Source organism: Lissotriton vulgaris, chromosome 8 (genome assembly GCF_964263255.1).
Source record: "Lissotriton vulgaris chromosome 8, aLisVul1.2, whole genome shotgun sequence".
Taxonomy (NCBI): domain Eukaryota; kingdom Metazoa; phylum Chordata; class Amphibia; order Caudata; family Salamandridae; genus Lissotriton; species Lissotriton vulgaris.
This window is the reverse complement of record NC_141696.1, coordinates 187,727,890-187,742,938: the sequence shown is the minus strand read 5'-3', so window position 1 is coordinate 187,742,938 and position 15,049 is coordinate 187,727,890. Positions and strand designations below refer to the sequence as shown.

The 15,049-nt window shown below is 47.3% G+C and overlaps 1 protein-coding gene across 1 annotated transcript in view; it reads right to left on the bottom strand.

Moving 5' to 3' along the window:
- PCF11 (PCF11 cleavage and polyadenylation factor subunit) overlaps positions 1 to 15,049 on the bottom strand; it is a 297,241-nt gene that overhangs the window by 261,377 nt on the left and 20,815 nt on the right. The window contains exon 8 of the mRNA XM_086933915.1: positions 11,582 to 13,632. Coding sequence (XP_086790041.1) covers positions 11,582 to 13,632 — 2,051 coding nt within the window. The remainder of the gene's footprint in view (positions 1 to 11,581; positions 13,633 to 15,049) is intronic.

Sequence of the window (15,049 nt, the reverse complement as noted above, 5' to 3'; positions counted from 1 at the left end):
GTTAAGACCTCTTCAGGCAAAGAACACCAGTGAGAGAACACCAGACAGGGAGAGAAAGATGCAGAAACTGGCAAGGGATTGATGATGAGCGAGGAGCATAAAGAAGATGGCAGAGAAAGACACACTAAGGAGGGGACTAGGGAGAGAAAAGAACAGGGGTCAACAATAAGGGAAAGGAGATCTTGAGCAAGGGGAAAGAAAGGATAAATTGGTGGGGCAGGAAAGACAGCAGAGAGAAGACTAGAAGAGAAGGGATAAAGACGTGAGGGTGTAACAAGACAAAAGAAGAAGCAAGACACAGTACACACGGAAACTGGGCAACACTGAAGGGTGAAAGAGAGAGCAGTGCAAAAGAGATCATATAAGGGGAAGGCCTGATATTGGAGAAGAGCACATGAAAGCGTGCACATACATGACCACAAGAGAAAGGATGAACAAGAGGCACTACATGGAAAGGAGGAAATGGGACAGGGAGCAAAGACAGGGAAGAGAAAAAGTGAGGGAATTTAAGTAGTAAGAAGAAAAAAGAAGAGCAGAGACACAACAAAGAGTTGGATATTTTGACCCTGAGAGTGTAAATGAGTTCCCTCTGAAAGTGGAAAAAAGCAATGGCCGATTTTCTATACATGGATGCACTGTGTTGCACTCAACACGTAATAGACATGGAATACTTAAACAGAAAGGTGCATGGAAATGTCTGAAAAAGTAGTGCTTCTTGGCCTGCCCACGGTGCATGGAAATGTCTGAAAACGTAGTGCTTCTTGGCCTGCCCACGCTCGTCAGAATGACTCTAGAAGCAGTCATGCCCCTCCCTCCCTGGGAACTACAAGAGCATCTCGTGGCGCTACACTACCTCTGCCCGTTGGGGTCAGAACCATACATCAGTGGAGTGTGATGCCATTGTGGGGGTCATGAGAACCCTCCTGAGGGCATGATTACTTTACAGTCACGCTGACCTAGGCTTTCAGAAAGGGTCATTCATATTCGAACAGCGCAAGATTCCGTCACTGTAAAACTAGAGAAGGAACGGGAAGTTGACAGCAGGGGCAAAGATCGGAGCATCACGGAACTAAAACAAATATAAACAAGGCAGTGAGTGCAGCACAGCCTTAGCAGTGGGATAGCAGCCTTGATAACATCGGAGCAGCCCCTGCGCCCGGCCTCAAAACAATAAAGGCAACTCTAGAATGCAGATTTACCTGTATCCCGCAAGTGATGTACGCAGCTGGGAAAGAAACAAATAGCAACCTTGGAGAGCTGGCGGGGCAGGCAAACAGCATCGGGAGACGCAATATAAATAAAATAACAGCTAGTATCAAATTATACAAAAGCCCAACGTAACGAATTGCTCAAAAAAGTCAAACATCATGTGTACATGAAGACGCAATATAAATAAAAAAAAAAAACAGCCACCAACAGATTAAAGAAAAGCCCCTCCATAGCGGATCGGTAAATAAACTCCAAACGCATCTGTTTATGCAGCATCACACAACCCACATGTTAATTATTTCAAAGCTACCTTGGCGGGGCTTGCTGGGCTTGCTTGTGTGCTTCCCAGAGAGACAGGAGATTGGGAAACGCGCGCGCGCGGCCGGCGCCGATCGCTTTCCAGAGCGTGCGCGTGACATCTCCTGTCTCCTGGGAAGCAGACCCAGCAACAGTAGTATCGCGCCTGCGCGATGGCATATGGCTTGGCCATATGCATCGCAGGCGCGAGACCTAAAAACTTTGTTTATAAGCAGTGTTGGAAAGTGGGTTATTGGTAGGGGCAAATGTAGGTCTGCCACTGGCAATAAGGCCACTAACACATGATAGGACTCCGCATAGGTCTTAGAAAAGTATTCCTTTGCTCAACCCTTGGTAACGTGGTTGCGAGCAGACCGGCTTAACTTTAAAGACAGGTATGTAAAGCATTTAAAAACACCATTTCAGTAAATAATTAAGACACAACAAAAAATAAAAATCCAACACCAATTTATAAAAAAAGGTAATATTTTTATCTTTTAAATGACACCAAAACGAAAATAATCCACTGTAGGTAACCAGAGATATGAATTTTTAAAGATTAGTCACTTTCTAGTGCTTAGAAACCAGCAGTGCCTCTTTAAGTCATTTCGTTTTCTCCGTCAGGGACACACCTTTACAAATTGTTCTGAAGAATTCTCACCACTGTAGTGGGCCGCCTTCTTAAGCAAGCGGGGTCCAGTTAGAACACCTTAATGGCGTTCTGCTTGCAGGTACCAAAGTATCAAACATGCAATCCAAGGTTCTGGAATCTCCAAGAGGGTCCTTGAAAGTGTGAAACTTCAATTCCGCAATTCACTTGAACAAAACCCTTACAAATCCACTGGTACTCCAGGCTTTGAATTCTTTGTGGGGCTGTTCAGGTGAATTGCGGAATTGAAGTTTCACACTTTCAAGGACCCTCTTGGAGATTTCAGAACCTTGGATTGTGTGTTGGATACTTTGGTACCTGCAAGCAGAACACCAGGAAGGTGTTCTAACTGGACCCCGCTTGTTGAAAAAGGCGACCCACTACATTGGTGAGAATTCTTCAGAACAATTTGTAAAGGTGTGTCCCTGACAGAGAAAACGAAATGACTTAAAGGGGCACTGCTGGTTTCTAAGCACTAGAAAGTGACTAATCTTTAAAAATTCATATCTCTGGTTCCCTACAGTGGATTATTTTCGTTATGGTGTCATTTAAAAGATACAAATATTACCTATTTTTATAAATTGGTGTTGGATTTTTATTTTTTGTTGTGTCTTGATTATTTACTGAAATTGTGTTTTTAAATGCTTTACATACCTTACTTTGAAGTTAAGTCGGTCTGCTCGCAGCCACGTTACCAAGGGTTGAGCAAAGGAATACTTTTCTAAGACCTATGCTGAGTCCTATCATGTGTTAGTGGCCTTATTGCCAGTGGCAGACCTACATTTGCCCCTACCAATAACCCACTTTCCAACATTTGGTGTTCAGCGGTGTGGATGAGGAGTTGTGTTTAAAAAGTACACCTTTCAGTGAATGTTTTAAGATTATAAAAATCCTCTAAATTGCCTTAGTACAAAACGTTTAAGTGTGATTTTTGGAATTTGGACTAAACTGTTTTTAATCCATTGTTTTGATTTTTCCAAATTGTTCTAAGTCCATTTTGCCTAGTTTTTTTGTGACCCAAAACTAGAGAACCATGGAGCTGGACCTGGCTTAACTGTCCCAGTTTAAGATGGCTGATCTTAGGGAACAGTGTAGGCTTAGGGGGCTGCATGCTGACAAGAAGATGAGGAAGGCAGGGTTGCTTGAGTCCCTAAAGGCCTGGGCCAGGGACCGCGCTCCTGGAGGTGTCAGAAGCCATTAAAGGGGTACTGGACTCCGGGGGCAAAGCCATGCTGGTTATGTTAGATCTGTCGGCGGCCTTCGACACCGTCCCCCATGAGGGCCTTCTCGCAAGACTCTATGAGATTGGCCTACGGGGGACGGTGCTTAGCTGGTTTTCATCTTTCTTAGCTGGCCGCCGACAAATGGTCTGGGCCTCCCCAGACTCTGCCGTGATGCCGCCATTGGGAGTCGGGGTTCCGCAGGGCTCTGTATTGAGCCAGACCCTTTTTAACATCTTCATGGCCCCTCTGGCGGCGTTGGCGGAGTCGTTCGGGGCCCAGATCGTATCCTACGCCGACGACACCCAGCTCCTCTTTTCTTGTAAGAAGGGAGGAGACTTTGATGGAGAGAGTATCCGGGATTGCCTTGGGGCTGTTTTTAAATGGTTCCAGCTGAACAGCCTCAAGTGCAACTCAGATAAGTCTGAGGTACTCTTCTTCGGGTGTGCATCGGATCCGGACTGGCAGGCTTGGTGGCCCATTAACATGTTCCCTGATCCTAGGTGTGACGGGTACATGTTTCAGCCTCCTCAAGATGCTCCGGAGGTTTCTGCCTCTCTTGTCCGAGGAGCACAGGAAGCGGACTGTGCAGGCTCTGATCGGCTCAAGATTGGATTACTCCAACTTCCTCTACTTGACTGTGCAGGCTCTGATCGGCTCAAGATTGGATTACTCCAACTTCCTCTACTTGGGCCTGCCAGAGTATCTGCTGCAGCGGCTTCAAGTTGTGCAGAATGCGGCCGCGAGGGCCATTTATGGCCTAAACAGGCGAGCCAGCGCTGCTGGCCTTTTGCAGATCCTACTTTGGCTGCCTATCCGAAAACGGATTGCCTTTAAGGCGTTAACTTTGGCCTATAAAGCTCTTCATGCTGTGGGAGCTAAGTATCTCAAAAGGAGACTCGCCTTTTACCACCCGGCCCGCTCTCTCAGATCAGAATCTGTGTTTCTGGCGGCTGTGCCGCGCGTAAAGAGAGCCCGCATTGGAGGCCGCTCCTTTGGATTGCTGGCGCCACAGTTGTGGAACACTCTGCCGCTGACACTTCGCGGAGCTACTAATTTACTTGCTTTCAGGAAGGGCCTTAAAACCTGGCTGTTTGCCCTGTAGGTTGTTTTTCTTCTGTTCTGTTCTCTACTATGTTTTTTTTTATTATCACTGTGTTGTGTTATTCTGCTGTAGGTCTCATTATTAAAAAGCGCCGAGACACTCTTTTTGAGTAGCCGTGCGCTATATAAGAATAAATATAACATAACATAACAAGCTGAGGAGAACCCAAGGGGGTGGGAAGATGTTCCCCCCCAACCTCACCCGAGAGGGGGGCGAGGATGAGACCTTTCCCATTTTGACTAGTGTTAGCCAGGTGAATCAAGAGGGTGGTGGGAGTGGGGAAGGGTCACTTACTCGGGTACCACTACTGTCCCTTGCAGAGAGACCGCTTCAGGCTCAATTAGAGTGGATTGCCTTGGAGAAGGAGAAATTCGAATTGGCTAAGAGAAAGTGGGAGAGGGAGGAGAAAAGGAATGGTGGCAGCGAAAGTGAAGAAGATGCTAAGATGTCCAGGGGTGGTATATTTGAACCTAAACTTCCCAAGGGCATAGTACCCAAGTACACTGAGGGGGATGACATTGACAAGTGGCTAGCAGCTTTTGAGAGGTCTCTTAAAAGGAGTAGGGTCTACTCTAGATATTGGGGTGCACTCCTGTGGGAGTTGATTCCAGTAGCTGGGAGGGATAGGCTCCTGACCCTGAAGGGAGAGGATGCAGAATCATACCAGCAGATGAAGGCATGCTTAGTTAAAAGATTTGGTCGGACTCCAGAACAGTACAGGGTAAAGTTTAGAGGCACGCAGAAATTGAGTTCAAAGTCTTGGGTAGACTTTGTGGACGTTTCAGAAAAGGCACTGGAAGGCTGGATTGTAGGTAACAAAGTTGACACACATGAGGGATTGTATAGTTTGTTTTTGAAGGAAAACATTTTGACTCATTGTGCAGAAGAGAAGTTACGCCAGTATCTAGTGGACTCTAAGCTGACAGACCCCCAGAGAGCTGGGGGAATCAGCTGATGAGTGGGTGAGAACCCGGGTTTCCATTCAGCATCAGGGGGGTGACCAGAAGAAAAGAGGACAGGTCGCTCCCCAGAGAAAGCGCAGGGAAATGAAGGTCAAAATCCAAAGGAGTCCTCCACAGACCCACAAAAACCTGCACAAGGAGGGGGGGCCCTGACCCAACCCAAATTCAAAGGGAGGAGGTTTCAGGGAAAGCCTGGTAGGTTCTTTGATCCCTCAAAGGTGGGTAAGTGCTTTGGCTGTAACCAGCCAGGGCATAAGCAGGGAGATGCGGTCTGCACCAAGAAGCTCCCCCCTAAGGGGCCATCCACACGAATTGCCAGTGTCAGTGTAGGGGTGGAGGGTGGTGTACAGAACAGGCAGGTGGTGGAAGCAACCTTAGTGTCCCTGGGTGGGGTGAGTATTGCCACCCTTGCTGCCTTACCTCCAAACATGGACAAGTAAAGGCAGAGGCCTAACGTGAATGGGACTGAGGCTGAAGCTTTCAGAGACACTGGGGCTAGTGTAACTATGGTCCTGGATAAACTGGTGCCGCCAGAGAGGTTGTTACCTGATGAATTGCACCAGGTGACATATGCAGACAGTACTACCAAACTCCATCCCATGGCTGGGGTGGATTTGGAATGGGAAGGTGTGACAGGCCCTATGAAGGTAGCTGTGTCAAAGGTGCTCCCAGTCCAGTGTTCACTGGGCAATGATCTTGAAGCCTCTGCGTGGTCAGAGGTGACGAGAGGACTCCATATGAAAATATTGGAGCCTCCTGAGTGGGTATGTGCTGTGACTAGGTCACATACTAGCCAAAAGGGAGGGGCTGGACACTTGGACCCTGGAACAAAGGGCCAAGCATCCAAGGACAAGGGCACTGGGCCTGGTGAGCCAGCCCAGGGAACTCCAGAGCTGCAGGAAGAATCTAACCCTGATGGAGAGGATCTGGCCTCTGAGGGAGGGACTCCATCCCTGCCAGAGCTGTTAGATTTGGCAGAACTGACAGGAGCAGGTGGACCCTCCAGAGAGGAGTTCAGTCAGGGACAGCGTGACTGTCCCACCTTTGAGAGCTTAAGGCAGATTGCTTCTAAGCAAGGGGGGGGGTTAACAGTGGGTTTCACAAACTCTACTGGGAAGATGGACTGCTTTATACTGAGGCCATAAACCTCAAGGAGGGGGCCACCAGGAGATTGGTGGTGCCCCAGAAGTACAGAGAGTTCATCCTGACTTTGAGTCACGATATTCCCTTGGCAGGACATTTGGGACGGACAAAGACATGGAACCGGTTGGTGAACCATTTCTAATGGCCCAATATGTTTGGAAAGGTAAAGGAGTTTTGCAGCTCCTGTGTCACCTGTCAGGCCAGTGGCAAGGCAGGGGGCAAGACAAAGGCTCCCCTAATACCACTGCCAGTGGTTGGGGTTCCTTTTGAAAGGGTGGGGATGGACATTGTTGGTCCCCTGGACCCACCTACTGCATCAGGGAATAGTTATATCTTAGTGGTAGTTGACCATGCTACTAGATACCCTGAAGCCATACCTCTTAGAACCATTGATGCACCTGCAGTGGCTAGAGCACTGCCTGGTGTGTTCACCAGAGTGGGTTTTCCAAAAGAGGTGGTGTCAGACAGGGGCACAAACTTCCTGTCCAGCTATCTGACTGCTATGTGGGATGAGTGTGGTGTCAACTACAAGTTCACTACCCCCTATCACCTACAAGGAAATGGTCTTGTTGAGAGATTCAACAAAACCCTGAAGGGCATGATAAATGGGTTGCCAGAGAAACTCAGGAGGAGATGGGATGTTCTCCCATGCTTACTGTTTGCCTACATGGAGGTGCCACAGAAGGGGGTTGATTTCAGTCCTTTTGAGCTGGTGTTTGGACACCCTGTGAGGGGGCCATTGAGCCTGCTTAGAGAGTCTTTAGAGAAGCCTCTTAAAGAAGCTAAGGACAATGTGCTTGAATATGTGTTAGGCCTGAGATCTAGAATGGCGGAGTACATGTACAAGGCAAACAGGAACTGGAGGCCAGCCAGGAGCTCATGAAGCACTGGTATGATCAAAAGGCTACTATGCCTGGGTATACTCCAGGACAGTTGGTGTGGGTGTTGGAGCCTGTGGCTCCAAGGGCCCTCCATGACAAGTGGAGTGGGCCCTATCCAATCTTAGAAATGAAGGGTGAGGTTACCTATTTGGTTGACCTTGGCACCCCCAGGAACCCTCACAGGGTCCTGCATGTGAATAGTTTGAAACCACACCATGACAGGGCAGACATGACCATGTTACTGGCCACTGATGAGGGTGTGGAGGAGGAAACTGAGCCTGTGCCCGACCTCCTCTCCACCAATGTGCAATATGGGTCAGTGTAGGGAGTTGTGCTCTCTCCCAAGTTGACAGACCAGCAGCACAGAGACTGTAAGCAGGTGCTGGAGCAGTTGTCTGGCCTGTTCTCTCTGACCCCAGGCATCACTGAGTGGTGTGTGCACCACATTGACACTGGTGACAGCCGACCTGTCAAAAATAAAATGTACAGGTCTGACCATGTCAGAGCCAGCATTAAAGCGGAGGTTGCGAAGATTCTGGAGCTGGGGGTAATTGAACCGTCTGAGAGTCCATGGGCCAGTCCAGTGGTACTGGTACCTGAAACCTAATCCTCAGGGGGGACCCAAGAAGTTAAGGTTCTGTGTGGACTGCAGTGGTTTGAATGCAGTCACAAAGACAGACGCGCACCCTATACCTAGAGCTGATGAGCTCATTGATAGGTTAGGGGCTGCTAAGTACCTGAGTACTTTTGATTTGACTTCAGGTTACTGCCAGATTGCCCTCACTGATGGAGCAAAGGAGAGGTCAGCATTATCCACACCAGAGGGACATTATCAGTTCAAGGTAATGCCCTTTGGATTAAAGAATGCACCTGCCACCTTCCAAAGGTTGGTGAACAGGGTCTTGTCTGGGTTGGAACAGTTCAGTGCAGCTTACCTGGAGGATATAGCTGTATACAGTTCTATCTGGGGGGGGATCACTTAAACCACCTAAAGGAAGTGCTTCAGGCCACGCAGCAGGCAGGCCTGACTATTAAGGCAAGCAAGTGCCAAATAGGGCAGAGTTCTGTGGTGTACCTGGGCCACCTGGTAGGTGGGGGGGGGGGGGGGGGGGGGCATGTACAGCCTCTCCAAGCTAAAATACCAACTATTTTGGATTGGACAGCTCTTGTTACCCAGACTCAGGTCAGGGCATTCCTTGGTCTGACAGGGTACTATATAAGGTTTGTTCAAAATTATGGGACCATTGTGGGGCCCCTAACAAAAGTGACTACTAAAAAGGAGGCCCAAAAAGGTGATTTGGACCCCAGAGTGTCAGAAGGCTTTTGACACTCTGAAAGCTGCTATGTGTTCAGCACCAGTGTTACTGGCCCCTGACTACACAAAAGAATTTGTAGTTCAGACTGATGCTTCAGAGCAAGGGATTGGTGCAGTTTTGTCACAGCTGAATGAAGGGAGCCTTGACCAGCCAGTTGCCTTTATTAGCAGGAGGCTTCTTCCCAGAGAGCAGAGGTGGAGTGCCATTGAGAGAGAAGCTTTTGCTGTGGTGTGGTCACTGAAAAAGTTGAGACCATATTTGTTTGGGACTCACTTTCGCGTTCAAACTGACCACAGGCCTCTCAGGTGGCTCATGTAGATGAGAGGGGAGAATCCCAAGCTGTTAAGGTGGTCCATTTCCCTACAGGGAATGGACTTAACACTAGAACAAAGACCTGGGGTTGCCCATGCCAATGCAGATGGACTTTCCAGGTTTTTCCACTTAGTCGATGAGGACTACCAGGGTGTAGGTTAGTAACCCATCACCTTTCGTTTGGGGGGGGCGGAGGGGGAGCTATGTTGCAAAGTCATCCTGTTCCCTGGGCACCCCCAACTTTTTGCTGACTGGAACTGGTGGTAACTGACTCTGACCCTGGGCTCTGTTTAACCAGGCCCAGGGCCAAGCTAAAAGGAACACATTATAACACAGTTAAGACACCCAACATACACTAGGGTACATTATAGTATGGTGGGGTACCCCTGTAGTTGGCATGACCTACCACCTAAGCCCCTAGTATGTAATAGGACAGGGGATTGAAACTACCTAGAAGTCGCCAGTATCCTGGGGCATGGCAGTTTAGAGGCCAGCAGATTCTCTGCACCACCATGTGTGCAGTGCTGAAGCCTGAGGTCAGTTTAAAAGCTGCACTGGCGGCCAGGACAGCTTTTTAAACCTTAAATTGTGCCCAAACTCGACTTTGGGGGTAGGGGCCCTTAAAAATTAAAAACCTACCATGTTTTTGCATATTAGGGACCCCCAGGATCACCCCTAGGTATCCCAGGGGTAGGGGGTCAGTTATCTATAAGGAGCGCCCTTATAAAATGAGTTTTTAGAAGCCTGGGTAAAGTGAAATTTTACATTTCACTCCCCACATTGTCTTAAAGAGGTGCTCAAATTCGACTTTGATGCTGGAAGAACTGGGTACGGGTGATCTGCAATATTTCTGCAGATTCAGAACCCCTGAAGTCTCCCCTAGTTGCACAGGGGTGGGGGTCCGGTAGAAATTAGGGAAATACTTATAAAATATGGTTTTATAAGCCCTGGTGCTACAAAAGTGGTGAAAGTCATTTTCCCCATTGCAAACCCCATGGCCCATAGGTTAACATGGTAGGAAGTGATTGATTAATAAATATTGATAGGAAAGGACTAGCCGGACCATTCAAAGACTTCCCAGAATGGTAGTAGGAAATCCAACAATATTATATTGTTGAATTTCTCCTAAAGTGTACATACAATAAGTTGAGACTTTCTTGTTTGCAAGTCCAAATTCAGCCTTTCAGTGGTCTGCCCTGATTGGTCAGAGTTAAGTGGAATAGCCAGGCTGCTGGGAGGGCAGTGTGCTGTTCTATAGGAATGCCAGGCCAGGAGGTGGCGTCGTAAACTACGTCCTTCAAAGACAGAAGGGAGGCCTGGGGGTCAATCCACTACAACAGTCGTGACCCAGAGTCGGGGCTTGGCTTAAGAAAGGTATGTGCAGATGTTAGGGGGTGTGTTTAGCCAGCTCTTACCTCCTTGGTGGAAAATCACCCATTATGGATTTGGAAGACTGATGCACTCTGGGACAAACTAATGCCACACTCCACAGGATGTGGTCATAACCATGAGGAGTTGCCCTGCTGATGAATTTGCTGTGTGCAAGGAAATCTAAGGCCTGACCTATGAAGACTTCGCCATCTGAAACTACAGCCCTGTGGATTACCTTGCTGCCAAAAGACTCAAGAGTGGAAACTCCCTGCAAGCTACAGGTTAACAGAGCTCACCTGAACAGCCCCACAAAGAATTCAAGGCCTGGAGTACCAGTGGATTTGTAGGGGTTTGTTTAAAGTGGATTGCGGAATTGAAGTTTCACACTTTCAAGGACCCTCTTTGAGATTCCAGAACCTTGGATTGCGGGTTTGATACTTTGGTACCTGCAAGCAGAACGCCAGGAAGGTGTTCTAACTGGACCCCGCTTGCTGAAGAAGGCGGCCCACTACAGTGGTGAGAATTCTTCAGAAACAATTTGTAAAGGTGTGTCCCTCAGAGAAAACGAAATGACTTAAAGGGGCACTGTTGGTTTCTAAGCACTAGAAAGTGACTAATCTTTAAAAATTCATATCTCTGATTCCCTACAGTGGATTATTTTCGTTTTGGTGTCATTTAAAAGATAAAAATATTACCTATTTTTATATATTGGTGTTGGATTTTTATTTTGGGTTGTGTCTTGATTATTTACTGAAATGGTGTTTTTAAATGCTTTACATACCTGTCTTTGAAGTTAAGCATGTATGCTCGCAGCCACGTTACCAAGGGTTGAGCAAAGGAATACTTTTCTAAGACCTATGCTGAGTCCTATCATGTGTTAGTGGCCTTATTGCCAGAGGCAGACCTACATTTGCCCCTACCAATAACCCACTTTCCAACAAGCAGTGACAAGAAAGTCACCCAAGACCTAAAGAATCCAAGAAACATTTCAGACCAGTGTAGAGATACAATGAAAGCCTCTCAAAAGATAGGAATGATTATAGTGCACTAACAATAATTGGAAAGGACGGATTTAGATTTATGAAAATATAACAATAAAAGGTTAGGACCACTTACCGGTTGAGGTGGAACATTTCCCATTGGCATAGAAGTTGGAACACCAAAGTAATGTGGAGGAGGAGGTCTGTTTAGTAGATTTGGATATAATGGTGTTCCAGAACTAGGTGGTGGTCCAGTGAAATTTGGTGCTTGAGGTAAATCAAACCTTGGAAATGGCCCACTAAATACATGTGGATGTTCACTATGTGGACCTGGTGGCCTATAAAGTGGCGTGTTAAGTCTTGGTGCAGAACTGTTTTCATACCGTGGTCCTTGAAGCCCAAACCGGTTAGGTGGTGGCTGGTGTACAGGAATAGGTGAATCAAATCTAGGTGGAGCCTGTTGAGCTATTGGGCCATCAAACCGTGGAGGAGTTGGTTGACCAAGTGGTCTTTCAAATCTTTGGGACTGCTGTCCATGTAGTCCATCAAATCTCGGTGGTGCATCAAATCGGGGAATATTAGTGCTTTCGAATCGTGGGCCAGTGTGCCCAAGAGGTCCATCAAACCTTAAGGGTGGGTGTGTTTCAAATCTTGGACCATTTGGCCCATCTAGCCTCATTGTGCCTGGAGGTTGGCCTGGAGGCCTTGTAAATTGCCCTGCAACCGGAGGACCTTCAAACCTCATGCCGACTGGCTGGCCTGGTATTCCATCAAACCTTGGAGGTTGGCCGGGAGGTCCATCAAATCGGGGTGGGCCTAAAGGCTGTCCTGGTGCACCCTCAAATCTGGGAGGACCGAACCTCTGTGGAATTGTGGGCTGTCCTGGTGTTTCAAACCGTGGTGGGCAGACAGGATGCCCCGGTGCCCCTTCAAACCTTGGTGGGGCACCAGGCTGTCCTGGTGCACTTTGAAATCTCAGTGGACCTGCAGGCTGTCCTTGTGCTAAACCAAATCTTGGTGGACCAATTGGTTGCCCTGGTGGCACTTCAAATCTCGGTGGGCCCAATGGCTGCCCTGCTGCACCATCAAATCTCGGAGGACCTACTGGCTGTCCTGGTGGTCCATCAAATCTATGGGGTCCAACTGGCTGTCCTGGTGCTCCATCAAATCTCTGTGGACCCACTGGCTGTCCGGGTGCTCCATCAAATCTCTGTGGACCCACTGGCTGTCCTGGTGCTCCATCAAATCTCTGTGGACCCACTGGCTGTCCTGGTGCTCCATCAAATCTCTGTGGACCCACTGGCTGTCCTGGTGCTCCATCAAATCTCTGTGGACCCACTGGCTGTCCTGGTGCTCCATCAAATCTTTGTGGACCCATTGGCTGTCCTGGTGCTCCATCAAATCTCTGTGGACCCGCTGGCTGTCCAGGTGCTCCATCAAATCTCTGTGGACCAACTGGCTGTCCTGGTGCTCCCTCAAATCTCTGTGGACCCACTGGCTGTCCTGGTGCGCCATCAAATCTCTGTGGACCCCCTAGCTGACCTGGAGCTCCTTCAAACCTTTGTGGGCCAGCAAGAAGACCTGGAGCTCCATCATACCGCTGGGCAGCCATGGGAACGGTAGGCATACCAAGTTGTTGAGCTGGCACGCCTTCAAACCTCTGTGGGATCATTGCTTGGCTTGTCACTCCATCAAAGCGCTGTGGACAAGCAGCCTGGCCCGGTACCCCCATTACTGGACCAGAGGTGCCTTCAAATCTTGGGGTCTGTCCTGCTATTGATTCTAATCTCAGGGTGCCAACAGGATGCAGCAATGTTTTATCAAATCTTTGTGCATGTAAGGACAAGTTCTTCTCTGCCAAATCTCGTTTTTCAGATGGCTCTAAAAGTTCACCATCAAACCGTACAGAATCTTGGGCAAGAGGGTCATCACTGTCAGAGCTATGATGATCAGAAAGCACTTCAAAATCTGTTTTTGGCAATCCATCTCCCCTCGTAGATCGATGCAAAGGAGATCCACCCAAGCGAAGTCCAACCTCAGTCAGCTCACTCAATGTTTTACATGCATCTTGACTACCAAACATTGAATCCGGGCTTCCAATATATGTAGTCTTTTCTGCATTTTCAAAACGAAGCCTTTTGTGAGAGAACTGTTCCTCAAATGGCAACTTTTTTTCTTCCCTTGAATCTAAAAGAAATGTAATTCACAGTTAATGCTACATTTGCGTACCCATGATATTCCAATTACTGTGTTAATCTTTCAAGATCAAGTCGGCAAGTTAAGGCTTGGGCACAGTTTAATAGTAGCATTCATGGACAATTTACTTGTTAGACATATTTGAATAACTTGGGACTTTTCTGTAATGTTCTGAAATGATTGCTCGTTTATCCAATCCATCTTTGCTCCGTTCTGGAACCTACTGAATGAACTTTAACCCCCCCCCCCCCCCCCTCCACCCCCCTCTTCCTGTGGATGTTCCAAAGTGGTCTTGAGCACCCCCTTCTTTTGCACTATTTTCCGCCTCCCTTAAATCACTAAACTCTCATAACTTGTACAGAAAGGACATAAAATAGGACTATTGCTCACTTCAACTTCAAACCCAAATGTGCTTTCATTCCATGGATGGCCTCATTAGCCCTATTTTTTCAGGGGCAGCTTCCGTCGTCTCGACCTGTAATTTTGACTCCTAAATGCGTTTAGAATTAATCATCAAGCTGACACCGCAGCTAGATTTCAACTCCCTTTGCATTATGCCAAATAGCGTGCCAACACGAACAGCAAATGGTACTGTAGTAGCAGTCTGTTTCTCTAAAAATACTCTTTTCTTCCTACTAACCCCAAAAAAACCTCTAAATTCAGTAATCAGGGAAAACAATTACAAACACCAATCAGCTCTTAATTCAGCTCAACAATGACACCTAAAGAGTCTAGCCCAGTGTATGTTAAGGATACTCTACACAAATACTTCCCTAACCTATATCAACCTATGTTTCTTAGCCAACCTAATTGCCTCCCAGCTTCCATTCACAACTTGGGAGAGTACTGCAAACCTATTGTGGCTCAACTTCGATACAAACAAGCGTTGAAGATTACCACCAAGAGTTGAATACTGCCAACAAACTCAAGCCTAAGCAAAATCCTTTATACGTGTGCAAATATCCACATTATAAACCAAAGTTGCCCACTGAAATTTCTAGAATACAGACCGACCTATCAAGAAGCAGGTTGAATTCCCAACACTCCTATGTTGTTCTTTTCTGTTTTCTAATGTAATCCACAAGGTTTTAAATAACTGTTTGATGCCCGCCAAACTGACTTACTGAAATACCCTATTGACATCTAGTTGCTATAAAAAAAAATAAAAAAAACATTTTAAAACACTATTACAATGACTCGGATGCATTTATAAAACTGTGAAATTTTAGGACTCTGCAAAGTCAATTCATTCATGCAACATGCTTCTAAAATAGATTCACTTGTTTCAACTTCGAATTATACCACACAATTCCAGTTATGGTCTTCAAACTGATCGGTTTAGAAACTTGCTCTGCTTAGTAGAAATGTTCTCATGCATATACTGCATTTAAGACCTTCCACCCAGCTC